This window comes from Pleuronectes platessa, chromosome 2 (assembly GCF_947347685.1).
Source record: "Pleuronectes platessa chromosome 2, fPlePla1.1, whole genome shotgun sequence".
Lineage (NCBI taxonomy): Eukaryota > Metazoa > Chordata > Actinopteri > Pleuronectiformes > Pleuronectidae > Pleuronectes > Pleuronectes platessa.
Genome location: NC_070627.1, coordinates 3,456,084 through 3,483,342, shown reverse-complemented (window position 1 = coordinate 3,483,342; position 27,259 = coordinate 3,456,084). Strand labels below are relative to the sequence as shown.

Below are 27,259 nucleotides of genomic sequence, written 5' to 3'. Positions count from 1 at the left end.
AAAACCAAACTAATAAACTTGATAAGAACGAGCTGAAAGACACAAACCATCTTTAAGAACATTTATTTGATGTGTTCTAGGATATAGAGCCTGTACTGCAGCCAGCCACCAGGAGGCGATGGAGACTTCAGTGTTGGGTCAGAGGTCAAACAGCAGCCACACCTGACCCGTCAGATAAACAATCATTTTGTTATTTTATTGTGCTGAGGAAATCGAACATGTCTGTTTGAAACATGACTTCAGGTTCTACTGGGAACCTATAGTGGTTTGGTGACGTTGACTCAAACTGGGCTGAGTGTGTGTGTGTGTGTGTGATGGATCTGAACCAGAGAGAATGACACAAAGACGGACGACACGACTTGATCGCCCCCTGCTGTCTGGCTGCAGAAGAGGTCGTAACCCCAGCTCCTCCATGTTCTCAGATGGGACAAGAACCAAACTCAAACTAAAGATGGTTTCTGTCTTTTTGGGTCGTTCTCATCTCACCGATGTTTCTAATCTGTTGGTTTTAATAAGTTATCTGATGATATAAACACGGATCCAGGACAATGGGAGGAAAAGGAGATTTGTCATCATCATCATCATCATCATCTTCATCCATCATCTTCATCTTCATCTTCATCCATCAATCATCATCATCATCATCATCATTACCTTCATCATCATCAATCATCCAATCAATCCTTTGAACAGTTGTTCACAATTAAAACATACATTTGTTTGATAATATCTTCACTTGCTTTTCTATAATTTGTATTTAACATAAGGAAATCAGATTAAAATAAATAAAAAGGTCACGATGAAGCTGGTGAATTCAACATTTATTTTCAGTCATTTTAAAAACGATTCTGAGAACAATCAGAATATAAATACATTTCTCTCTCACACAGACACACACGCAGACACACACAAACACACACACACACACACACACACACACACACAACCCCTGCCCCTGTTTTAGATGTTAAAAGGTGCAACAACCAACCAACAGTTGAACTTTCAGGTATTTTCATCATCAAACTGCTTCATCAGCAGTTTATTAAGGACACACAAGAGATTTTTTTAATCATCAAACTTTCTTTTTACAGTCGAAACACTCGTAACATCCGTTGACCTTCACGTGACCTTCACATGACCTTCACATGACCTTCACATGACCTTCACATGACCCTCAAACTCCTTCACAGGGAGCTACGTCTGCTCTACATCACGTCAACTGAAGACTCAGGACAGAAAGTGAGAATCATTGAAACCATAAAAAATAATGTTCCAGTTTCGTAAAAGTCTGAATTTCTTTACTTTCTTTGAGATATTACACTTTAAGAAATAACATGTGTGACATTTTTGAATTAATTTACATTATTACTGGGACAAAATCATGTGATGACAGTGATGATTATTTGTAATTGAGTTGATGTCCAGTTAAATTGAAGACTTTCGATCTCACAGATCGGAAACGAGCTGCGAACACTCATCACAGCTTCGATCACGTATTAGCGATCGGACTCTAACGTTGAACTGAGTCGTGGTTCGATCGCGTCTCGTAGCTCGAGCTGCGAACTACTGACTTATACGTCTTTAAATTCAGAGTTTATCTCCAGGATTCATCAGGAAACTTTTACGATATTAAGAAATCTGAACAGTTTAGTGGATTTGTTCAGGGAGCAGGGGATCATGGGTAATATCCAGCGTTCAGTTGGGTTCCAGTTTGAGTTTTGTCTATACTTGAAAACCATTTAATCGTACGTGAAGCCCGACAGAATGAACCACCCACGTGGGCCTGCAGAGGGCGCTGTTGGTCAGTAGTAGTAGCATAGTGCTGCTTTAATGAGCCACAACACGTGAAAGCACCAAACTCCCCCCCCCCCCCTATAGTTAAAATGTTGTGTAACTTTGGTGGAAAAAATAATTTAACCAAATTTTTGAACATTTGTGCTGCAGCTGGGTTTGACTCCGGGACTTAAATGAACAAAACTAATGGAGGAGTTTTAAATGTTAAATAACCTGCTTCTGATAATTTTATTTCATTTCTCGAGTCTCTTTTAAAGCCACTATGTAGGATTTTAAAATCCAGGACTCTGGTGACACCTAGAGGACGATTGAAAAAGACAACATGGTGGACGAAATTGAAAAATTGCTGAAAATCTTTAAATAATTACATTATTTTTGTCATTTCAACAATTCTGCTGTGTTCTCTCTCCAGGTGGGAGAACAAACACTGACAGTGAAACATTGAAGATAAAATGGAAATAATTTTGATTGTAAGAAAACGAATGAACCCAGATCTGATGAGATGAACAAGTGGAAAACAACACAACCTCCAATCAGATGATATATATATATATTTTTTACAAATTGATGTCATCAGATTGTTAAATTACATACAAATCCTACACATAGTGGCTTTAAATCACAAATCTGTCTTTTACAGTGTTGATTCAGTTTAACAACAGATTCACGATCTGCTTGTTTGACAAACTTTGAACTCATTAACTTCACAGATGCTCCTCAGCTTTAAACAAGAGGGACTGGAATGTGATGACCTGGGATCAGTGTTTAAACATTGACCGAAACAAGTGACTCGACTAAAGAACGGATATAAAGAGCGAGTGTGAAAAAACATACGAGTCTGGCGTCTTTATTTTTATTATTGTCAACAAATCCACTGAAAAGATCAAAAAAACTAAGATGAATTTAACCATCTTTCAAAAGTCAGTGATTTCCGGAAGTCGGTTTTAACAAGTGTCACTCAAATGAGAGAGGATACAGTCGTGGATTTGTTGGGTGAGTATCTGTAGCAGCAGAATGTTGTGTGTGTGTGTGTGTGTGTGTGTGTGTGTGTGTGTGTGTGTGTATGATAATATAGGAACATGTTCCTCGTTTTAACACTGGGGCTCCTTGATATGTTTTTAACAACAATGGAGTTCTATGGCACCGACGAGGACACGTCACAGTTTAGAGACACAGACGTGGATCAGGTCTGAGATCTGATCCGTCTCCATGTTGATTTGTTTACACAAACCAACACAATATCAACACTGACCAACACATGATAACTTCAGCTTCAATGTTTAAAAAAATGTCTTATTTCATGGAAAATTTGCACAAAGCTCATTGATTCATTCAGATATGACGATTTGAGCCGAAGCTGGTTTCAGTCTGTCGGTAGAATTTGTTGACAACAAGAAAAATACACAATATATCATAAGAATTATTACAACACAATGTATGACACAAAAAAAAACAATCATTTAGTGATCACACAATCTGTCCCCGACAGTTTAGCTGATAAGGAAACTAAAAGGTTTTGGGTGACGTCCTCCTTTAAAAGTTCTCAGCCACAGACCTGCTCTCCAACATTCAGTGTATTGATCCGACAGTTGACCGCTGACAGGACGGACCCCCCCCCCCCACACTTTCCACAAGGAGGCTCCTGGAGACGGGGTCTGAATTCATGTGGCGTCCTCGTCTCTTCACAAAGTCTCGTGTCCACGTCTGATTCTCACTCTGTCCTGTTGGCATCCACTTAAATGAGAGGGAATCCCCCCCCCCCAGTGCTTTTTCCAGAGAGAAGAGAGACGGAGGAAACTTGGCCGACCTCAATGTCTCTCTCTCTCTCTCTTTCTCTCTCTCTCTCAGTCTGACAGAAGAGGGAGATGGAGGGAAAACCAGCCACTCACTCCCGTTTCCAAACTTCTCCCTCTTCACCTCCGCCCCTCTTCCTCCTCCTCCTCTTCTTCCTTCTGTCTCTGTATCCGTGTCTTGGTCTGTGTTGCACCGTGGAGGCCAGCGGGGGGGTTGGGGGGGGGCAGTGCTAGGACGCTTTGCCCAGCTCTATTTTCTTCTGGATGACCCGAGCCGAGTGGTAGATGAGCGAGTCGATCAGTCCGGCCACTGCAGGACAGGTTCAGACAGGAGGCAGGACACAGTGTGAGACTTCTACATTTTAACACTTAGATTTCTACATTTGACTCAGTGTTGAATGACACACACACACACACACACACACACACACACACACACACACACACACACACACACACACACACACACACACACACACACACACACACACACACACACACACACACACACAGACACAGACAGACAGACAGACAGACAGACAGACAGACAGACAGACAGACAGAGAGAGAGAGACCGACCTGTGAAAACACCTCCGATAATCGCACAAACTCCTGTTAGGAAGTGTGTGAAGGATCTGAACAGAGAGAGAGAGAGGGAAAAGATATTTAGATAAACATTATAGTTCCTTTAAATTACTTTATTTATTCATTATCATCTGATTCTTTATAATCTGCAGGTTATAGAGCTTTTCCCAAACTCTAAATATAGTCAGTAAGTGAAATATTTGTAATTGTTAAACCATTAAATAAAAGGAAAGGCTCATTTTTAACACAACTACACATGAGACAATGTTTAACACTGACGTCCTACCTGTGTTTCTCTGTGAATTTAACCATCATGGGCGACAGCTCGTACAAAACAAAGACGCCCGGCAGCCCCTGGTCTCCTATCAACCCGTTGGCCACCTTTTCATGTCTGGTGACAGAGAACTGGTTTGTTTTCACCACCTGGAAGAAAACAAAGTGACGACAGGACTCTCAGAAACACAGATCGTGGAACCAGTAACGTACGATTGTGAATTGACTTTCGTTTTATCTAAACAACATAAATATGTCAAAGCAAAGAGATTAACGAGAGTGAAAGGAGGAAAACATTGGACTCACTTCTCCGTCTGTTTTCACGTAGATCGTGGGAACGATTTTCACAAAGTACTGGTACATCATGGACGCTGTGGGAGGAAAAGAAATCATCTTTTAAACTAAAAGAAGAAAGGACAGAAAGTGATCGATGAGATTAAACTGAGCCACAGTTTAACTCACCTCCTTTGAGAAAATGTTAAAAAGTTAAACCGATTTTATGATTCGTAAAGTGAGACAGAAGTAGTGGGTTATGAACTTTAACAAGATTAAGACCTAACTAAATGATTTTGAGAAGGAGAACTTGATATTTTAACCTATTTAAGACTTTTTAAGGCCTAAAATTCAGATGTCAGACCTTTTCAGAAATTAAAACCCAGGAAAAAACCGAACTGGAACTTACAAAGTAAAATAGAGTGGACTCAGACAAGTTAAAATAATCCAAACTGTTTTTTAAATCGTCGGAAGCTGATAAGAGTTTTAAAAAATCCACTGTTTAATAAACTGCACTATTTACACTTCCACCGGGGGGCGCTGTGGACTTTCCCCTTCAGCTCTTTCCCCTCTTCATCCGCCTCGTCTGTCCCGTGTCCTCTTCCTGTTTCCGGTTATGGAGGTCTGCTGCAAGAAGCTTTAAACCCGCAGCTGCGCTCAGAGACACGGTCGAACATCCGGAGAGGAACCAGAGTCCAGACTCCGTTCGAACACAAGACTCAAGGTAAGACACGACTCTGGAGAACGATCCAGAAAAATGTCCCGAAAGAAAAACAGGGACACGAACCCGAGTTGAACACGCGTCGTGTTGATCTGTCAAGGCCACAGCTGACGTTAGCCTGGAGCTAGCATGCTAAGCAACACAACAAAACGAGCCTGTTAGGTTTTTAGATTTAATTTGACTCGTTTAACGCGATTAAAGTTTTGATGTTTGATTTCAGCAGAAACAATAACTCTCTGGTTTTTTGGGGGGTTTTAATAAAATCGACTGGAAAGTGAAGGTTAGCACCAGTATGCTAGCTATCGTTAGCCTAGCCTAGCTTACATATTCACACTGATTACACGACTAATAAAACAAATCAAAAAGATGAAGCAGCAGCTTTAACATCACGTGTCTTCAGTGAAGACCAATACAAACAGATGAGCAGAGTAATCACTGGTTAACAGAGAAGTCAGCTGATTAGAAATAAACGGACTCGTGTTCAATCTATAAAATAAATAGTTCATAGCATCGAGATAAATAAAGTCAGTTTGCAATAAATCGCTTTTTTTCATTATCTTCTGGTTATTTCTTCGGTTTTATCGATTGTTTTTAATAGGAAAATGTAAATAAAAGTTCAAATGCAGCTTCCCACAAACCAAGATGACCTCCTCAGATATTTAGTTCTGTGTGATGGAAAAGTTAATTATCTATATTCAGTTTGTCACAAGTAATAAAGTTTTAAAACTTCATGTGAGATCCAGAGAGCGCAAATATATTGAGGACTCAATTATTTATACTACTTGTAATAAACGGTTACTAATCAACATTAGATAATAATTCAGACTGTCATGTGTCAACGATTGAAAGTGACTAAATATAAAAATCGGAGCAAATGCGTGATTGCAAAGTTGATGCAACAATTCTCCCACAATGCATTGCATTAAGGAAATGACTGTAGAAGCAGAGTAAATATTAGTCATTCTAAAAATCATTGGCATTTAAAGAAGCAGTATTTTTCTTCTTTTAAATGTGTTTATTTATTCAGTACTATGAGTAAATGTTATTACATTATATTGTATAGTTGAAACTCAGGACAGTATTTGTATTCTTCCATCCTGAGTGCATCATCAAACTGACCTGAGGCTCAAAGATAAACAACCTGCTGGGTTCCCATTAACTCTCCAGACTTATGTACAGTATTAATATGTTGGAATATAACTTTGATCCAACATGTTGACAATCAACTAAACTTTAACTCCATCTTATCCCGACTCAGATGCCAGTGGCTGTAGGACCGTACGGCCAAGGCCAGGCCCAGCCCAGCTGCTTTGACCGGGTCAAGATGGGCTTCATGATGGGGTTCACAGTGGGATTGGCTGCTGGCGCCATGTTTGGCACTTTCTCCTGTCTCAGGTAAAACCAAACATATTCTGCTTTTATAAAAACAACAACCACTCCGTCTGTCGTCTAACTGAACATGTGGACTTGTTGTTGAAGTTGTCTTTGGTATTTGTAGAGTTTAACTTTTCCTTTACCCACCAGCACCTTAAGTTTCCCTGGACTTTATCTTTTTTAGGTCACACTCATCAGTCTGTGTATCGACGACCTTTTTCTCTTCCACAGATCTAATCTTAAAATCATGTTTCGATTGTGCAAAGACATTGATGTGGAATCGTAAACTGTATTTAAGTTGTGAAACAAAAAGGAAGTGTGCATTACACCCGTGTACATATAATTCATCACTGGCTCAAGGAGTTACGCTACAGATTGTTAGGTCTTGATTGTTCAAGTTAAAGGAATAATGTCTCCTCTGTGTCCAGGATCGGCATGCGGGGCAGAGAGCTGATGGGTGGAGTCGGAAAGACCATGATGCAAAGCGGCGGGACGTTTGGCACCTTTATGTCCATCGGAATGGGAATCCGCTGCTGAGGAGGAGGAGGAGCCACCTCCTCATGACCACACAGCTATGGGACTTTTCCAAAAATCTACATCCACCTCTCTCTGTCTGTCCGCTGCTGTCACACTCTCAACCTGAAGTCTAGTTTTGTCAATAAAAGTTCAGATATGTCAAATGGGTTTTCTGAGTGTTTGTGTTGTAATTTCTGACGCTGTCAACTCAGAGTGACGCACACAAAACACAGACTTTGAGGTTGATAGAAAAATCTAGACAAAACCAAACTTCTCAGCAGAGTTGATGAAACGTTACATTTGCATGGTTGTATATATTGGAGGAAATTGTAAATGAGAAGAGTGAGCTTCAGTCTCAAACCAAACACTAACTCATTAAACTGGCTACATTATGGTCTGTAAAAGTGCAGATTCCATTAATGTAGGTGTGTGTTCTACATCTGTTAAACAGCATCTTAGTGTGGGTTAGTCCATATCTGTAGTTTAGAGTCTGATATAAATGTGCTTTATCTATTGATATTACCTGTTGTGGATGTATAATAAAAGTTCAAGTCCCCTCCAATCAACAGCTACATAATTAAAGGCTGTAAAATCGTTCCTGAAAGTCAGTTCTGACATCAGTGGGAACATTTCCTCAAAAGTGCAGAATGTGGAAACTCATATTGTCATAATGTTTGTCTGGTTTCAAGTTAGCGCCAGAACATCCAATTTCTATCAGCATCAATATCACCCTTTCATTATTATACAAGATTAAAAAACTGATTACATTTTTTTACTTATATTATAGGAGGACTTTAACATCTGTCCAGGGACTATAGATAAAATTAGCCTCACTGCATTTAAACGGATGATTATTAATGTGCACTGTCCTTGTTAAATAAAGCAATAAATAAAATAATTTATGAGTTAGTGCAAGATTATCTTTAACAATGTTGTCCAAACCCTGAACGCTACTGTTAAACTACAGTGTTTGCGTTTTGTTGAAATCATGTTGAAAAGAGTAAAAGGTTTGAATCCCTGACCTTGTGGTGCTGTGACGTCTGTGTCGTCCAGAGGATTCACGATGCCGGGGTAGTCTTTACCAAACGACAGGTGTTTTATCAGATGGGTCATGTTTATCTGCAGGATGACAGAGACCGGGATTAGCTGACAAACCTCAGCAACTCTTTTATATCTAACATTAATCTTCCATTGTTAAAAGCTCTTCTTTCTCAGTTTTGTATTGTTTTTGTGAAAGATCCTGATCAGAGAATCATCAACTAACTGAAGAGGCTTAAAAACAAAAGATGATGATATGTAATTGAACACTTACAAAGAGAAAAGTAATGAGAAATATTTATATAATATCAATATATGTGATATTCTACCATAACCTGACAGTGAATGCAAGTTTTGAGTTATAATTTTACTAAAACTTCCACCAGGAGCATCTAGCAGACAAATAATTAATGTTAAAATGACAACATATATATCTTTAAGTATTAATAATCATGTGTATGACTTACGTTGTCTAAGCCGAAACTCTGCAGGTCGTGAACTGCAACCAAGAAACAACACATCTCGTTATTAAAGTTGTTAAAAACACTTTGGATAAACATTAGTAAAGAAAAAAGCTTGTGAAGGTTACTTCAGGTTCAGATGGTTCAGAACTGTCCTTGTGACACTGATTAGTTTTGCAGAGGAGGTAAACAAAGCTGAGGGCAACAGCCACACACAGACACCGCACCAGAGTTAGTCACTATTCTGAAAGATGGATTATTCTAATACGTTAAATTTGAAATTAAGCTTTGGCCCAATTTAATGTTCAGGCTAGAGAGTCTGTGGATTCTCATTGATCAGTGTAGAAGCTACAGGTGAGCTCCTCAATGGAAAGAAGGTTTTATTACAGTGGGACCAGTTCACTAGAAACAGATTGACGTCAGTATGCTGGTATTTCATCTGAGAGCAGCTTTGTGAACATGTAAACTATGTTAGTGGGAATGATTGAGAATTAGCACTTTCCACTTTGTTGTCCTCCTTCCCATTTCATCTTAAACCTGATTGGCTGCAGATATAAACTGTACAAACTAGTGTTCAAACACAGTGGTTGTGTCCAGCTTGTTGTCTCATGTGACTTGAGACTACATACAGGGTCTCCTGAGGAGGTTACAGGGGTTGACTCACTCTACACCTTCACTGTCTGTTCTGTTTTTCTTTCCTCTAGTGTTTTTATAGGTTTGATGTGAATGGTAAAGTTATACAAAGTTAAAGTCTGTCATAAAGGGAGCTCCCCCCCAGAAAACACTGGAGCTGCTGAAGCTTCTGCATCATCATGATGTCACATGACAGCCACGTCAAGTGAGAGCGGAGGTCGACATTTACACAACGCAACAACAAAGACTTAATCTATAACTTTTGGAGAAAAACTTGTCCAAAGACCTTGTCAGCAGTTCTACACAACACAAGTATAAAATAGTTTCAAATTGGACATTTTTAAAATCAAGTCTTACAGCAAATATAACTTCCACATTAAGATGTTTAGATGTTTTACCTACACAGTCAGCTGTACACTTGCTACAGTAAATCTACAGCATAATGAGTATAGTACAGTTGCAGCCCCACACCACAATGAGACTATTCAATAAAAACCAATATGAAAATCTGCAAAGAAAGATGGACTTACTTTCCACAGCGTGCACTGCAGAAAGAAGAGAGAAGAGTCACTATAATGACGCAGGTAGACAACAGACCACATGGTGTTCATGTGTGTGAGGGGCTGCACTGCTCAGACTGTTATTCATGCTCAATACTAACTCTATGATTATTATTATTATTATTCATGCTCAATACTAACTCTATGAAGACATGGGGAGTGATGCAGGACGACACTACACTGAGAAAACTTACCTCAGACGTAAAAGTCAGATTTTCATGTTGAGGATTTGGTTTCAAAGTATTAAAAGATTAACTCGGTACAGTTTGATTCATAAAGCAGTGATTTAACATCACGTCAGAGGATATTATCGGAGGGGGGGGGGATTATGTTTTTGATTCTGTTTCTTCAGAGCAATCATGCAGCCCTGAACACAAAGGGTTGGGGGTTCAACACTTGACACTCAGTCCAGGGTAAACAAGGTCTAGGACCAAATCCTCAGCCAATGTGATTCTTGTCTCTTGTTTCTGCTGCTGAGTTTTCAGACATCACATCAAAGAAAATGAATTCATCAGATTCATTGATCACACACAGATATCACAGGAAGATGGAAAGTGCATTTTCATTGTTTGAAAACCAAATTCCATTCAGCAATCTAATTCAATGGCCCTTGTTTTTTATATTTAAGCATCAAACTAGTAATTTGTTATGATTTGAGTTTTTTAAATTGCAGCAGCGGTGAGTTCAGATTCATGAGCTCCACCAAACAGGTCACCTTTTCATTCCTGTTTGTTTGGAAAGATGAGCCAACAGACCAGTTATTACATTTTTGTGTATTGACAGATTTATGACTTTCTTTATCGCTGTGTCGCTTTTTGGACATTTTATAAAATTAACAAGGGAATAACACAAGTATCTTGATGATACAAATATCAGGTATATTTAGGCAACTTTTTTTTAATGAGCATTTGCAATTTGTTGCAGCTTGATTGAATTTAACAGGACGTTTGGGCCTTGGTGGAGGAATGTGTTCTAGAGACATTTATAGTTTGTGCATGTGACGGCCGATGCTTTTAATTTCCTGTCCTCTGGTGTATTTAGTGAACAGGTGAGTGAAACGTGAAGCAGACGAACAAACAGAGCAGTTCAGTCAAGACTAAACTAAATCACACAATGATGACAGCAGCAGTGAAAGGAAGGAACAAAGGGGATGGAATAAAAACGCTGAGAAAAAAGAAAATGATTCAGGTTTTCAGGGTCAAACTGAAACAGCATTAGGTGATAAGGTCCTTTGGATTAAAGCGAAAAATAATCTGTCAGAGCAAAGATCAAGGATTTCACGACTTCCTGTTTTCAGTGAAACATGTGACACAGGATTGTTCCCTCAACCTTTCATTCTTGAGCTGGACTGAACTCAGACATCATCAAGTCTCTGAGTCCGAAATCCCTCACTACTAATCACCATATTGTCCACTACATGGTAAGTTGGCCATTTTGTAGATCTTTTATTCCAAAATGTGGTGCGCTCATTGTTTCCCATAATGCACCATGAAAAATAGTGTCCAGCCGATGTACACTGACCGAGTAATTTATACCATTATCTCTACCCTCATAGTTAAGTAGGGGTTAGTGAATGAGGACACAGCCTTTCATTAGTTTGTACTGGACTTCCTGGTTGGTTAATGATAAGATGGCTTCAGATTCCAGTCGCCTGCAGGGCTGCACAGTTGAGCCCCAATTTTTCATGTTAAAATGTGAATTAAAACATTTTCACATTTCCAGTTCTCACACAATTAGAACTGGTCCTGTGCATCCCTGAGTTATGATCAATGAATGGTTGGTTAATTCACGTGTGGTTCTATGTAGACAATGAACAGACAGATACTGATGAACACACGTCAAAAGCTTCTGAACACCCTATTTTAAAAACAGCATCCTGGAGTTCACTAACTCACCTTAGATTTATCAGACAAGGTCTCAAACTTGAGATGGATTTATATTTGTGTGTTAAGAAGTAACAGTATAGCTTCGGAACCTATGATCTGATACAGGCCTCAAGCTAAAGAAGGTTTCCACCCACAGATCTGACTCACAGCTGTAGAAGCAGCGGGTGTTCAGAAGTCTTTGAATGGTTGCTTGTTGTGTATGAACGGAGTGAATCAGTTGCAGGTCTCACCGTGAACGTGCGACTGCTGGAAACTTTTTCCTGGAGCAAAGTGGAAATTTCCTGCCACCTGCAGCACAAAGAGGAGAGAGAGTCAAGAGAAATAAATCCACACGGATCAAATTACTCACAGAGAGGGAAAGAAAAAAATCAATAACAAGAAGAGAGTCGAAATAAGAAAGAAATAATATTTTACAATTAAAAGCACAGTGTCATTGAAAGATTGCTGCCTTTAATGGAACGACACTTGTGTTCAGACCTCAGTTACTTTCTCTGTCTGTCTCCAGGATCCTGAAATCTACATATATCATATTCTCATATCAGAGCCTTCAGTTCATGGTATTATCACCGCACTCTCAAATCCCTTCTTCCTCACAGTGGATACTACACACTGCAGTGACATTATACTGTAGTACATATACACATATCACTGCATCAGGCAGACAACACGATTACTTGTAGTTGTCACAGGTGCTGAGGAAAGGTTAATCTGGAAAAGATTTAAGCACGAGGAGAACTTTCTTAACTGTGCAGATTGTCCTCCAGACGACAACCAGGTTGTTCTCTGGTGAAAAAAAACTGGCACCTCCCACATTCTGCTACTGGTAATAATACAAAAATAATAAATCCCAGCTGATCTCAGTTCTACCTTGTTGACCTCCAGGAAGCCATAAACCTGGCAGCCTTCGTTCTTCTGCTCCTGCATCTTCTGAGTGAAGCCCTCCCTCTTGCACTGCTCGATGGTGTCAGCATTTTTAAAAGCCCAGCCTCGCCGCCTGTAGGCCTCCCGCACGTCATCACAGGTGTTACAGCATCTGCACACACACACAAACACACACACAGGGCAGAAACAAGGGCGGTAAGTACAGGGTTGTAGAGCAAACACAATGACAGAGTGTGTCTGTGTGTTGGTGTCTTACTTGAGGTCTTCAGTCTCGGCTCCGTAGCAGCTCTCACATCTGTTAGGGTCCAGTGTGCTGGGGTCAAACACTCCCCCGTCGTCAGCCTTACCTAGTTCTACACAGCAACACACAAAATTCTCATCATCCTTATGATTACTGTGATTATGAACCTATTTTTAATTTGAGCAGTCTATGTTTGCATGAAGCCAAGACCCTGATGAAGGAAATGCAGAGTTAAACCTGATACCTTGTAGATTTTAGATGTTAGCGGGTGTTGTAATGTCACTGTTGACCTCACAAGCCCAGAGGGAGAATAAATAGCGTCACACTGCGAGATGAAGTCAGATTTTACCGTGTTTATCTGCCTCGGTGGTGACGGCTTTCAGATCGTTATCCAGCCGCTGTTTGAACAGATTGTGTTCAACGTCCAACTGCTGCTCGCCGGCTACGTCCATCGCATCTATACTGAGATCTAAGGGAGGGAGAAAAACAACAAATTAAAGAAGACAGAGGGTTGTTCATAATTAACATGTGATATCATTAACGTGGCCGATTCGCAGCAGCGGGACTCACAGGCGCAGGGCATGTGTGGGAAGACGACGTCAATGTTGATTTTGAGTTTGTCTCCTCGTGACGTGTCCACGTACAGCTCAGGGTGAACCTGCAGGAGACAAAGACAGACACTGATGCATGGAGCGTTTCACCGAAGACAGTAACTGTGAGCAAAACATTTTTCCTGGAGTAATGTGGTAGACAGAGTCGCTTCTCACTGTGACCGGCCTGACAGGAAACCTCTCTGAGGGCTTTAAGATGGTTAATGCTATTTGGTTGTTGTCCAGGAGGATTTAGCAAAAACTACTAAATGAATAAACTTGGAGGGATGGGGCATCCATACAATGTTGGCACAGATCCAGACCATTCTTCCACATTTCTATACCATGAGGGTGTGAGAACGACAATCTTAGGGATCACTGCCAAGAGCTTTTTCTTTAATATATCATATATAAAATCCATAATATCAGCAAGGGCCCAAAACCGTTCATATCAATCAGGCTCTGGTGTTGTTTCAGTTTTAAAGCCACACGGGGGAAATGTCCTTCTCGTGAAGCTTTGCAGATACTGAGGGTGAACTTACCTCTTTGGTGAGGTAGTACTGCAGCTCGGAGACAAACAGGATCAACATGATGATGCCACTGATGATGGTCACTGCAGAGAGAGAGAGAGATGGTGTTTTTAAATCCCAGTTCAAACTCAAGAGTTAAAAAAAAAACATATATCGGATAATTATGTTTTCTCTATACCCCCAAACATAATTTTATTCCTTTATTTAAATACGAGAGAATTAATTAGCTTTTTGTTTCCAGCTGAATCAGATATTCTAACTTTAGTGACTAAATCTAATGGGGCTTTACTTATCTTATAATATAAATATATATGTAGAAAGTGTTAGGTTAGAAATAGGCAACATTTCTATGACAACAACTGAATAAACATCCAGTGTCCGACAGCTGCACATACTTGTATTTGTCTGAACAGTATTTTGTACACATTGCTTGTGTGTGTTGACTCTAACAAGTCATTCTATTTTAAATTGTAGGATGCCATTTTAAAAACTGTCCAGGGTCAACAGATGGAAATTAGCCTGTTGTTCCAGCTCTGGCTCGTTCACAGTCATTCTGCTGTTGATTCATAAGCAATGTCTACGTCAAATAAAACTAATAAATCAAATGGAATAACAATTAAAAGTCAAAAACCTCTTAATATAAAAGCTGCACGGTGTTTTTAAACCCCTCAGCTGTGATGTTGTTTTCAATCAAACGAGCTGAAACACGTGGTATCGCTGTTATTTCCCCTTTAAACACAGAATAATCAGTAAAGTTCACGTGAATATGTGTCTGGGTCTTTATTTAACTGAATTAGCATCACTGGTGTGAATGACGCTCTGCAGCTGAACTGGTCCTGCTCCTGCCCAGTTTGAGTTAGACTCACAAAGCTCCAGTTCATCCTGTGACTGGGTGTTTTAAAACCATTTAAACACCAGTAGCAGTAAAAACACTGGTGAAATAAACCAGTTAGCCTTGTTGTTAGCCTCGGAAGCTAACACCCCCCCCTGTGTGTGTGTGTGTGTGTGTGAATGGCTGAATTCGAAGCCGCTCACCGGTCACGCCGCCCCACGTCTTCACCCGGAAGTCCTCCAGGGTTTTGGGGTACGCGTCGAACTGCTTGAGTTTGTTCAGCGTGTCCATGTTGAGGAGCAGAACCGCGCCGCTGGGCACGAACGATACCGACAGATTCCCGCACCGCTCCGTACACCATCGGTCCTTTCACTTCCGGAACACACGCACAGACACGTGGGGCACGGCTCCGCCAATCAGAAGGCGCCGCGTCACCTCCGCCTCTTATCTCACGTCAGTATTCAATTTAATCGAACTTGAATTAGCGTCACAGGTTAAATATATAAAACTGATATTAGAACACAAATAAATAAGTAAAAATATGTTTAACAAATTAAGTTGACACAAACTCAAATATTTGTATTATTTTATTTAGACTTTGTACAGTTTAGAAAACAGAAAACTATTCACATAATAAGACACATATATAATATCACAGAGATCCAGACCAAACTAAGTTGAGTGTCCACACGATCAAGTTCTCACTGCAACATATTTAAATAGTTCCTCTGAATCAGGGACAATCAGGAAGTTCAGATCACATCAAACCCTTATGGTCTCCCAACTGGGAAGTGTGAATAATCCCAGTTATCTGAGGTTTAACACTGAAGAAGAACTGATGGTGTGTGGAGTGGACGTTCACATGTAAACAGTCACATGACCAGAAACAGTCTGAATGATAAAAGTTCATCAGCCTCAGTCGTCCTCCTGAATTCAGAGATGAGAGGCGAGTCGCTCCAGGTCACCCTCTCCTGCGTCACATTTGACCTTCAGTTGACCTTCGACCTGGTGGCTGACCTCGAGGTCGGCCACGGCCGTCTGGACCAGCCGCAGACGGGTTTCTCTGAGTGAACGCCTCATCTTGGCTCGTCGGTTCTGAAACCAGATCTGAGGGAGAGAGAGGACGAAGCGTACGTCAGAAAATAGCTTCTTGTCATAAATTAAATAAATACAACAACTTTTATTAATTTAATTTGTGTCTAGATTTTGTCATGACTATCTTAGGTGTAGTTTTTAAGCAGCAACAGTTGTAGAAACAGTTTTTCTTATCTCAAAATAAAAGTCTTGTGGATATTTTACCACGTTATAAGTTTTTCTTGTATTTTCCCATCGTGGGTTTACAACAGAGGAAGATGCTCTTTGTACAGATTGTTCAGCCTATGATGAAAATTGTATAAGTGAACATGGGAAATACAAATAAAATGAATGATTGATTGATTGGTTTATGGTTTGATTGTGTGATGTTTTGATTGATTGATGATTGATTGATGGTTTGATGGTTTGATGGTTTGACTGAATGATGGATTGATTGATTGATTGATTGATTGATTGATTGATTGATTGATTGTTTGATGGTGTGATGGTTTGATGGATTGATTGATTGCTTGATGGTTCGATGGATTGATGTTTTGATTGATTGATTGATTGATTGATTGATTGATTGATTGATTGATTGATTGATTGTTGGTTTGATTGTTTGATTGATTGATTGATCGAACCTGTATTCGGTCCTCTTCCAGGTTGAGTCTCACTGCCAGCTGCTCCCTCAGCTGGATGCCTGGGTAACAGTTCACCTGAAACACTGTCTCCAGGACATTCACCTGCAGGACACACAAACACACACAGACACACACAGATGTATCAGTGTAAATGATTAAGTTATCGGCTGATTGATTGATTGATTGATTGATTGATCAGGTGATTACCTGGCCGCTGGTGAAGGCAGTGCGTGGTCTGCGTCCGACGTACCAGTTGGATGTCGACCTGTGAGAGTTCATCTGTTGTTGTTGTTGTTGTTGTTGTGTGTAACAGTGTTGATGTTTGGAGCCGAGGCTGTTTCCTCTGTTCTCCTTCTCTGCTCCAACCTCTGGATGGATTAAGGAAAAATTTAAATAACAGACCACTTTTTACAATTAAAATATAATAAATAATAACACAAAGTTTGTCTCAAAAGATTGATGATCTATTTATCCAGAGCAAATTCATATTTACCAAAAACATGCATATTTTCTGTTGGGTTAAAACAACTAGAGATAATTGAAATAAGGCCGCACAAAGAAATCATCAGACAAATTTTTCATACATATGAGTTGATTATCGTTAAAATATTGGTCGCAAAACTCCATTCTAAACATGAATGGGCTGATTTGACCACAGTTTTCCAGGGTTCAATTCCAAAAACATTGAAATATCAGCAATTTCAGAAACATTAGATTGCAAAAACCTAAAGCAGCTAATTTAGGAGGGAAAATTAAACTGTCTGTAAATATAAACTGAATCTGAATATATAGGAGCCGTTTAGTTTAGTTAGGGATCCCCATTAGAAACCATAGATTCGTCTTTAGTCAATCTTGGGTTGCAAGAAATGACATTTTGCAGTACTATTAGAACAGAAGAAATGTGCAGTGATCTCTTATCCTCTCATGACAGCACATACAATTGAATTAGAAGATCAGGAAATTAACTGTTTTTTAAAAAGCAGCTTTTACTCTGAAAGACAAATAATAAACTCTTTCTTTAACTTTACATCTTAGCTAATGTGATGAAGACAGAATAGCATCCAAATAAAAACGTTAGCCCCTCACCTGCCCACGGTCTGTGGAGCTTCCGGCAGTTTCCCGGTCTTTCCAGCTCCGAACCCAGAATCCGATCGATGGAAAACACTAATCTGGGAACCAGAGCCGAGGCCATGATGACTGATCAGTAAACACCACTAACAGCAGACAGTGAGATTCCAGAACCACTGACTGCAAACTAAACTAAGTTCTTCTGATTCCTGGAAAAAACAAGTTCCATACGTGGATTTTCTTCAATTTAAAATGTCCTTGATTCTGCCGCTGCTTCCCTCTGGGTCCGTGGGACAAAGTGACCTGAGAGGTGAGACGCTGGTTTGGTCTGAGGAACAAGAGAAGCAGCAGGAAGACAAACTGCTTTAAAAAGGAGAGGAGGATTTACACTGGCCACCAATTAGAATTAGGGAGTGGTTTTCCATGTGAATGAGATTCCCTGAGGTTCCATACAGCGGCTAATCTCTGCTGAGTATGTGAGTTACTTAAAGGCCGCCTGGATTTAAATTTTGACTTTCACGATCGAATGCCACAAATCTGCAGGAGGGGAGAGAATTTGCTAAAGTTTTTATAAGAGAATTAAAAAGTTTAGTGTGCGTGTGATGCACAAAGTGTGCGAGTTTCCCCTCAGGTGATATTCTGTGTGTGAGATTAGGGGCCAGGAGTCTTTTTTGTCAAACTGCCACCATGACACAAACACAAAAGCTGAATTTCCTCCTTTTCTTCTAAATTACCAAAGTAGAAAATGAGTTTTTAACACAAAAAACACGTCCGTCCCTCTGTCGCAGGGCCGCGGCTGAGTTTAAACTAATAATAATGATAATGACGGCAATAATAACGATGATCCAGTGAGATCCACTAATGCTATTAGGCTAATCTGCGTGTGTTGTGATGCAGATGAGGCTTGTAATAGCGTCTGAATGCAGGTTGGAGCAGCAGGGAGGAAACGCTTTTCAGAAGCAGATTAGCTCCAGTAATGAAGGCCCGTAGCGGCTTCAAACCAGCAGCACACTTGTTTATTTATCCCTCAATGAAAGGCGGGACCGACGTGAAGGATGTGACGGCTGCAGGCTGTGAGGAAGGCCGCCTGAACTCGAGATCAGCCTCAGGGAAGTATCTTTAACTTCTTCCTCCTGGGAATAAGATGAGACGATCGATATTCATCTAGATTCCACTATTTTAACATCTCACTTCACTTGTTTAATAGTGAAATTATTGGCTTTAAGTTCGTCAACATTGCAGGATTCAAGTAGAACTTCCCTCAGCAGAGCTCATTTTTCAACCAAGGCCCAACAGTCTCCTTATATTCAATCCAGCTGCACCACATTACACTCACACAGATACCACCAGTCCCCTAAATGTGTCTGAATCATTTCATCAAGACACAAGAAAACTATGACAATATTGAAAACTGCTTCTTTTACTTTCTAGTGTTTTTATCTAGTCTTTTCCTTGAGGTCACAGGTAACATGAAGATTTGGAGGCCTGAAAACTACGAGTGTGTGTGATTTGGTGCCTTGGCCGTGGTATAAGCTCTACTCTGACATTCTGCTTTTATTCTTTCAATATAATTTTACATTGGTGGATTATTCTGAGGACATTTATGACTGAGTTGGCATCAAATTTGAAGACATTCCATTAAACTGATCTCAAGATATCACCTTCAAGGAAAATCACCCCTTTGCCTTTCCAACAAAAATCAAATCAGTTCATCCTTAAAGTGAATATTTGTTCTGAGTTGTTGAAATATCTCTTTCACGGGAATGGGACGGAAGGAGAACCTGAAAGCTGAATGCCTCCGGCCACTGTCTGTCGTGAGGGCATTAAAATAACATTACATCCCAACTCACATCCTGGATAAGCATTAATGCCTGGTAGGTGTAATAAATGTCTGTTGTGTTAAATAGCAGTAATGATACTGGCCCCTACTGGAGGTTTACAGGGTGCTGGGCTCTGGGTGTCAAACAATTCTCACCTCCTAGCAAAGTTTGTTCAGTTCACCAATTTATTAAATATTCACAAGATAAATGTGAAAATAATGATTCTACCGGTTGCACAGAAATGATCAGAATGAAACTAGCAGCATTTTCAACGTCTCCTGAAATCAAAACCAAGCATCACACAGGACGGTTTCATTTAACATAATTTATTTTGTACATTAAAACAGATGGATCAGAGGTTGTGTTTTCTCCACCGAGTGCCTTTGTGTAGAGGACAGAGGAGCATGGAGACACACACAACCAGGATGTTTGAAACTTTAACCATTTAACTCGTTCGCGTGGTTACCGAGTATCTTACAAAGATACACAGACGGTCAATCGTTGAAGCGTCACTCGATAGTGACAGAGTGATATTGAGACTGGAACTGGTACCAGAGGTGACTCAATGCAGATCAAACAAACACATACTGGGTGCGTTCAAGAACGCCACAACTCTCTGACACGAACTCGCACCACTAGATAAAGAAGAATCTGACAACTTGTTCTCACATGCCGACAACTAAAAAAGGCAGAATACTCGTACTATATATATTTATACCCTTATTTCACGTTCCGCTCTTAAAAAGGCATGTGTGTGTCAGTTGTTCTGTGTCCGTTAGATCATTGTGAGGTGAATGTTGTGGGGTCTTTGAACGCAGCCTTCTCTTCTGGTAAGTTTTAGGCCCAGACCGGGTGGGGGGGGGGGTGTTGGTTTACTTAGGAATCTTGTAGGCGATCTTTCGGCTCTTCAGCACAGACCACCTGTGTCTCTTCATGTAGTAGAGCAAAGGGATGACGATGGCTGAGCCCAACAGCAACTGAAAGAATAACAGAAATATATTCAGTTGGTTTTTGTTCCATTTTGTTCTCAGACTAGTCTAAACAAAAATCCTTGGTCAACACACAATTGTGAATAAAAAGGGAAATCGTTCAGATCCAACATGTTGTGCTGTACCTTCAGTCCCATGCGTTTGCGTTGGTCGTGCTCCGGCTCGGCGGCCCACCTCAGGAAGGTGCACACATCCTTAGCCACCTGGCTCATGCTGGCAGGGGTTCCTATTGCAACAGAGAAAACCATCAACACCATCGTTCCTACTACTGTAACGAGAAACTAATTTCAAAACTCTCTCCAACACACTGAGTTATAGATATAGTTAAATCTCCTATCACTGTTTATATACAAAGTCGACAAGCAGCCATCATAACCCAGATGTTTTAGTGTTAAGATTTTTCTGCTTGAGGCGTCTTTACTTGCTAGCATCCTCCATTTCACCCTCAGCTTAATCCAACTACCTCGATGCTCTGATGTGCTTCTAGCCTGTATATTATCAATTTGAACCGGTCATCGTACCATCCTCAAACTCCAGGACCTCGTTGTAGATGGGAGGAGCCATGCCGATGGCCTGGCCGGGGAAGTAGGGGTTGTAGTAGAGTCCCTCCCTCACAGCCACTCCAGCGGGCGGCTCACAGTATCCTGTCAGCAGGCTGAACACGTAGTCCTCTCCTCCGTGTCTGAGTGGAGCAGAGACGCAACAAAAGAACATCAGTGATGAGCAGATTTCATCTCATTTCAAAACTGCCTGAGTTACAGCAACAATGGGTAAAAATGTATATTCCTCAGGATTAAAGCTTCCTGAACCACAGGAGTTCAGACTGTAATAATAATTACAATTCACGCAGGCCTGTGTACCATTCGAACCTATAGAAAAGGGTCATTCTAAGCTAGTTGCATGAGGGGGGGTGGGGCTTGGGTTACCTTGCACTGATGATGTAGCTGAGGTCCGGAGGCAGCGCTCCGTTGTTGGCAGCCCGAGCCGCCTCTGGGTTGGAGTAGGGCTTAGGGAAGTAGTCCGACGGCTTTCCTGGTCGAGTGAACATCTCTCCACTCTCATCAGGACCGTCCACGACCTCAACCTGAACACAACACATTACAGATATGAGTTAACATGGCCAGGTGTCGCCACCTACTGACGGAACTCTGTCTCTACGTCTAAAAACATTAAAATATGTATACTATGAAATTTTAAATTTGAAGTCTGGATATTGTAATTCGTCTGCTAAGGTAGGAACACGATCACTCACCTCCTCAGCGATGACCTTGACCTCCTCCTCTGTGTGCGACACTCCCACCAGGTTTCTGAAGGCCAGGTACTCCATACTGTGGCAGGCTGAACACACCTGCTTATACACCTGGTAGCCACGACGAATACTGTGGTGGTACAAAGAGACAGAATGTGGAGAAGCAGTTGAGGTTAGAATACAACAGTGATATCACATGAGCTCAGGTAAACCACAGTTAGTGACTTTGTTTGGCTATAATGAGAACTTAGAGGTGTGTGTGTGTGTTTGTGTGTGTCCGTCCCACCTGGCGTGGTCCAGAGAGGACAGAGGTCCAGCGTGGCTCCAGGGGTATTGAGGAGGGTGGAGCTCCAGGTCAGAGGCTTTGACGGCCTGGTGCAGCATCAGAGCGAGCCCTGCCCCGCCAGCCGTGACCACACCCAGCGTTGTGAGGGCGAGCTTCTTGTTCCGGGGCAAACTGGCAAAGGACATGTTGGCCTGCGCAGGAGGGAATGAGACGCTTGTTAATCGTCTATTCACCTAAAACCCAAATAACCTGAAAGGTTCAGGAGGTTTTTCACAGACTTCTGAGATTTCAGAGCCCAAACTTAAAGAATGTGGACTTTCAAAGTTTTGGATAATAATTGTTAACATCATTGATTATTTTCTGCAGATTCATTTGTGACATCTTCATCCTGCTTGTTAAGTCCCAACAGTCTGAGACCAACAGATTCTGGTGAATTCAACACAAGTCGAAGAAAAGCAGAAAGATGCCAGAGATTCATTTTCTTGACAGTCACTAATCCATTCAGCTATAGAAGGTGGACACAACTTAAAAGGACAATGATCAGATCATTGATCAGTGCTGACATCTCTTGAGTTCTCCTAGATCACATGACAAACTTAGAGTTCTCGTAAGGACACAGCTTCAGTTTCTAAATACCATCAAAAGAATCAGGTAACTACGATGCCCTTGAACAGAGCGCGTGTGCTCGTGGCCCGCACGCTTGGCATCCTTATGAAACTGTCCTTCACTAGTGCTTCTGTAACCAGCTGCAGCACAACAGCATCCTCAAACAGACACATACACACACACACGTTCTGCTATCTCTACCCTGAGACCATGCTAATCTTAGGTGTGGTGCCAATCTGCTCATCTATTCAGTTAGTGAATGTAATGATTAGAAGCTTCATCCACTTGTGAACATATAAAGACAACAGTCACAAGGGAGGTGTCACTAAAACAAGAGCTTTCATTCCCTCGCTTGCACCTGAAGGTTTTATCTGACAGCTTTACATCTGCAAAGATGTGTTCTCAATTTCCACAGTAAAGAAAATGTACGATGAGTAACGATGTGTTATCTGGATATGAAACTACCGACTGGGACACGTTATTTTGGTCAAAGTGATTGGCTAGTGAGCTCAGTCCTGAATTATACATTAGGCTTTAAAGGTGCAATCTGAAAACCAGCAACCAAGAGAGAGAATGACCGGCTGGTAAATAATGTGTAGTCCCTCTCCCTCTCTGGAATCCAACTGACGGAGAAACTGTGGTAGCGACTGATAACTGTTTCCAGTAGTGAAACCTATGAACTGGTCAAAATCAAGGTTTGGTTTTACTGTGATTAAAGTTATGTCAAAGTTTAATTTCCTTTTATTCTGATACTGAAAGCGCCAAATGTCCTAAAGAGTTTTTTGATTTCCTATTCTTCTGCTGATCATAGGATTTAAAGGGAACTCTATTGTTGATCACTCGGGGAGTCTTAGGCAAAATGATTACTTCTGCTTTATACACCATAGACTCCAAAGTATTTAGCTTTGGAAAAACCTGTGTACATTGACTCAAGCTGTATTTTAATTGCATCACCTTTATAATTTTAAATTGTGTTGTAGCTACTTGTAGATTAGTGAAAAGATCTTTGAACCATCACCTGCCTCAACAAACACACACAGGTCAGACCGACGTCGGGATGTAAACTCTCTTCACAGATGAAGGACACATCAGTGGCTCCTCTTCACCGGAAGTCCTCTCAGTCCTTGAAATGTTAACACGCTAGCAAGCGGATTAGCTCGGCTACATTTCCCATGACTTCCACTAGCCATTGTTTTAAACCAATAAAAACACGTGTAACATCACGACCCCCACCATCAGGTGTGTGCACGTGTAACCGCGAACCGTTATCTAGTGTGGAAGGTTCACTTTAACGGACAGGACCATTCGCCGGCTGGTTGACACTGATGAAGGGGTTAGCTCAGCGGCTAGCTTGTGAATCACAGCCGGTGCTACCGGGTTTTAAACACCCGTGGGGCTTTGGTGTGTGGATTTAAATCTCCGTTTCTTTCCACTCAGCATGAGAACAATAATCTATCACAGGAAACGTCTCCAGAATCACCAGCGACACCCTGAATGCCTGAGAGAACACGAGTGACCTTGTCTCACCCCACTGACAGCAACCAGGCTAACGCTAGCTCGACGCTAGGTCGCCCCACAACCGCGCTACTCTTCCATTACCATTCTCTGCTCTGTGCGGGAAAACAGACCCCGTCCCCGGCCTCACCTTGGACGTCTTGATGGTTCTCGGCGACCCGAGCAGGGCTCTCCCGCACCCCGATTGCACCGCGACTCGTAGCGCCGCCATCTTGTTTGCGAATCTTAGAGAAGCTGCAAGGAGCCGAGAGGAGCCGGAAACACGGGCTTTCCGGTGCGGACCTTCACAATAAGAACGGCCACGTGTGAATTGCACTTACTTTTTTATTTACACGGGACTTCCCGGACACCGCTGACAAAATAAAACCTCTGAAACCTGTTATTATACTAACCATGATTATTATTATTGTTGTTGTTGATGTAGCAGTTATTATTACTGTTGTTATTATTATTAACCAGGATGTAATAATAATAAAAAGGTCAGTGTCATTGGTGTTATTAGGTTTTTAATATATTTTAAGTAAAAGTAGCAATATAACAATATTAAATATGCAAACTCGAACGCAAATGTCCCACATTAAAAAAAACTGTTAAATAATTATACCTGTTTTCGCTTTTTATTTTGAGGCGTCAACTCGGCTCTTATTTTGAACGCAACCTTCACCGACCGGAACTGCTTACCCGGCCTCATTGTGTCTGTCTTGCATGAAACCTTATACAACTTGGATTTACACAACGTGTTATTGTGATTTTGTAACATGTTATAAAATCACAACACGTTACAAAATCAATCAATCAATCAATCAATCAATCAAGTCACGTGTATGAGATCTCAGTGATGAGTGAACGTGACGCTGTGAGAGTTTCCCTCCACCTGCTTCATAGTTTCTTGATGGAGTTATGATAGGGGGACGTGTTCTATAGCGCCCCCGCGTGTCAGATCTATTTGAGGCTCGTTCCCTTAACAAGGGCACATGAGGACAAGAGGACTGATCACCAGGACTCGACCTCGAGGAACTGTGGAAGGAGAAAGTTTATTATAACACACGACAACACGCACATTGGGTCAAATCCACATTTATCATTTCTTTCTTCTTACAGCAATACAAAAATTCACAAAAATGTGTTTCTGTTGTGTGTGAAGAGTTGGGCTGAAACAAACTTTTTTTGTTATTACATTAATGTGTCTGTGACCTTTTAAATTACATTAAGTACAAATCCGAGACAAAATGTAAACATGGACTCCTGCATCACAAACAAACCAAATCCATCTGGGAAGGTGTTGTAACCCGAGTTCTACAGAAGGTGGAAGCACAGCATCAAAAAATTAAACTGAGACATAACACTCATGAGCAATTTATTAGGAACACCTGTACCACTGCATAAAATGTGACTTCAGTGACTCTGACTGTGGCAGGAGTGTTGATGTCGGCCTGTTTGTGTATTTCTGAATCAGCTGATACTGATCTACAGAGATTCACCAAATACTAAAAGTCCTTGTGGATGACAAAGAAGAGATACTTATTTTGCATTTTGTCTTTTTAATCCAGTGTAAAACAAAGTAAAAGGGGTAAACGGGATGTTATGATACATAAACTGCAAATATAAATGGACAACACGTCTCCACATCCTCCTGTTGTACAACACTGAAGTTAAATAGTCCCATACACCTGTCACAATGTTGAGCTTATGACGTCCTCGACCAATCGGTATCAGTCTAAACCTTAAATCCAGAGTTTTTAATCTGTTTTAATATCATCAAATAAGTAAAGAAAACTAAACTTGGTAGACAAATTAACAATTAATAATTTATTTAATGTGCACTTTGACTAGGAACAAAAAACGACCAATTAGTTCATACATCCCATAATGTGAGGACAAAGTCTGGACAACAACTGAAAAGAAGGAAGTAGTTGTGTTTATTTAATGTGAGCAACTCGTGCTGATAAAAGCTGGAGATGAACAATTGATTCAGATATTCAAAATTTGCAAATGGAACCAAAATTTGTTCAAAGAATCTGCAAAAACTTTTCAGATGAATGTGAAAGCGTGCCAGGTGCGAATCCACCAGAGACACGAGCTGGAGACAGAACCTACCATCAAAATACTGAAATATTAAGATAGATAAAAACGCTGCGCTTGTTTGAATGAATTGAAGTCGGTTCGGAGGGAAAGTGCAGATGGATGTTTCCTGTTTGACAGCAGGTAGGTAATAAAGTATTTATCAGCCCCACTGGTGGGGACTGTCATTCCTGTCATGTCAGCCTGACAGGAGGTCTTTTCTGTGGACGTGCTGTGCATACGAGCAGCCGCAGCTACAGTGACAGACATCTGAGACGACCTTGAATAAAAAGAGTGAAACATGCAAAACAACTGACTGAACTTGTCTGTCCTGGAAAAGTACGTATTTCATACAAGGCCACAGCTTGTGGGGCCAAGTTTAGGAATAAATGCCGTCTGCTTCAGGTCTTCACTTTCTAGTTTTGTTCATCTTTTCCATCGACTGTTTAGATCTCCACTTCCTCCCACTGTCCATAAGTGAAGCCAAATGGTCCTGGATAGGATTTGGAGTCTGGGCAGAAGCGATCTGGGGACGGAGCCACGGAACCCAGGTACTTTGCCTCGATGGTTAAATGTCTCCACCCGCTCTATACAAAGGTTCGTAGAGTTAAACCAGAAGACCTAATGTTTACTCTGAGCTCATGAAGGACTGGAGGGAATTGATATTCATCGGCTGGCATCACCTGACCTCCTGGAAACATTTGAAATAGAGAGAGAAAGAATAGAAAACATTGAATTGAATGACTGACAGCAGCCAGCCCCATAGCCTGCAGGCCCCTGACCCCAGACCAGTTTACCTGCCATCCCTCAGCTCCTTTTCACCAGTGACTCAACCTGAACTCAATGATGTGGTTAAGCCCATGAAGCCATCGATGTGCCCCTCGGCTGTGGTTCCCACCAGACGACTGAGGGAGACTGACTCACCTGATCTGGCTCATTTCACTCTATAGTAATTATAACCAGCT

The 27,259-nt window shown here is 41.1% G+C and overlaps 4 protein-coding genes across 5 annotated transcripts; 1 reads left to right on the top strand and 3 right to left on the bottom strand.

Annotated features, from left to right (window-relative positions):
• Positions 1-2,129: 2,129 nt before the first annotated feature.
• ergic3 (ERGIC and golgi 3) lies at positions 2,130-15,364 on the bottom strand. Of its 2 annotated transcripts, XM_053437371.1 has the most exons (14): positions 15,186-15,364; positions 14,163-14,233; positions 13,601-13,688; positions 13,380-13,499; positions 13,046-13,142; positions 12,775-12,940; positions 12,138-12,195; positions 9,992-10,006; positions 8,835-8,866; positions 8,352-8,448; positions 4,752-4,816; positions 4,459-4,595; positions 4,167-4,222; positions 2,130-3,897 (listed from the first exon to the last, which is right to left on the bottom strand). In XM_053437371.1, the coding sequence occupies exons 1-14, from the start codon at positions 15,271-15,273 to the stop codon at positions 3,818-3,820; spliced, it is 1,170 nt and encodes a 389-aa protein (XP_053293346.1). In that variant the 5' UTR covers positions 15,274-15,364; the 3' UTR covers positions 2,130-3,817. The 2 variants fall into 2 exon arrangements, with proteins under 2 accessions (XP_053293346.1, XP_053293356.1); XM_053437381.1 differs by lacking the exon at positions 9,992-10,006.
• Positions 5,301-7,497, top strand: romo1 (reactive oxygen species modulator 1). Its single transcript, XM_053437392.1, has 3 exons — positions 5,301-5,442; positions 6,698-6,834; positions 7,242-7,497. The coding sequence occupies exons 2-3, from the start codon at positions 6,698-6,700 to the stop codon at positions 7,348-7,350; spliced, it is 246 nt and encodes an 81-aa protein (XP_053293367.1). The 5' UTR covers positions 5,301-5,442; the 3' UTR covers positions 7,351-7,497.
• A 551-nt stretch (positions 15,365-15,915) lies between the features above and the next one.
• LOC128459014 (homeobox expressed in ES cells 1) lies at positions 15,916-18,479 on the bottom strand. The gene is made up of 4 exons (XM_053444106.1): positions 17,787-18,479; positions 16,908-17,068; positions 16,701-16,802; positions 15,916-16,089 (listed from the first exon to the last, which is right to left on the bottom strand). Exons 1-4 carry the CDS (start codon positions 17,890-17,892, stop codon positions 15,916-15,918), a joined length of 543 nt encoding a protein of 180 aa, XP_053300081.1. The 5' UTR covers positions 17,893-18,479.
• Positions 18,480-19,898: 1,419 nt separating this feature from the next.
• LOC128453449 (cytochrome c1, heme protein, mitochondrial) lies at positions 19,899-24,504 on the bottom strand. Its single transcript, XM_053436357.1, has 7 exons — positions 24,364-24,504; positions 22,113-22,303; positions 21,830-21,956; positions 21,504-21,661; positions 21,099-21,259; positions 20,703-20,803; positions 19,899-20,565 (listed from the first exon to the last, which is right to left on the bottom strand). The coding sequence occupies exons 1-7, from the start codon at positions 24,442-24,444 to the stop codon at positions 20,461-20,463; spliced, it is 924 nt and encodes a 307-aa protein (XP_053292332.1). The 5' UTR covers positions 24,445-24,504; the 3' UTR covers positions 19,899-20,460.
• Positions 24,505-27,259: the final 2,755 nt, after the last annotated feature.

Excerpts from the sequence above, each read along its gene's own strand:
- romo1 (XM_053437392.1), top strand. The coding sequence starts at position 6,698 with ATGCCAGTGGCTGTAGGACCGTACGGCCAAGGCCAGGCCCAGCCCAGC. Across the intron at positions 6,835-7,241 it reads GGCACTTTCTCCTGTCTCAG|GATCGGCATGCGGGGCAGAG; the intron begins GTAAAACCAAAC and ends CTCTGTGTCCAG.
- ergic3 (XM_053437371.1), bottom strand. The coding sequence starts at position 15,273 with ATGGACACGCTGAACAAACTCAAGCAGTTCGACGCGTACCCCAAAACC. Across the intron at positions 4,817-8,351 it reads AGACGTCACAGCACCACAAG|CGTCCATGATGTACCAGTAC; the intron begins GTCAGGGATTCA and ends TTCCTCCCACAG. Across the intron at positions 4,223-4,458 it reads AAATTCACAGAGAAACACAG|ATCCTTCACACACTTCCTAA; the intron begins GTAGGACGTCAG and ends CTCTCTGTTCAG.
- LOC128459014 (XM_053444106.1), bottom strand. The coding sequence starts at position 17,892 with ATGGCCTCGGCTCTGGTTCCCAGATTAGTGTTTTCCATCGATCGGATT. Across the intron at positions 17,069-17,786 it reads GCTCCACAGACCGTGGGCAG|AGGTTGGAGCAGAGAAGGAG; the intron begins GTGAGGGGCTAA and ends TAATCCATCCAG. Across the intron at positions 16,090-16,700 it reads TGGAAGAGGACCGAATACAG|ATCTGGTTTCAGAACCGACG; the intron begins GTTCGATCAATC and ends TCTCTCCCTCAG.
- LOC128453449 (XM_053436357.1), bottom strand. The coding sequence starts at position 24,444 with ATGGCGGCGCTACGAGTCGCGGTGCAATCGGGGTGCGGGAGAGCCCTG. Across the intron at positions 22,304-24,363 it reads GAACCATCAAGACGTCCAAG|GCCAACATGTCCTTTGCCAG; the intron begins GTGAGGCCGGGG and ends CCTCCTGCGCAG. Across the intron at positions 21,957-22,112 it reads TCCTCTCTGGACCACGCCAG|TATTCGTCGTGGCTACCAGG; the intron begins GTGGGACGGACA and ends GTACCACCACAG.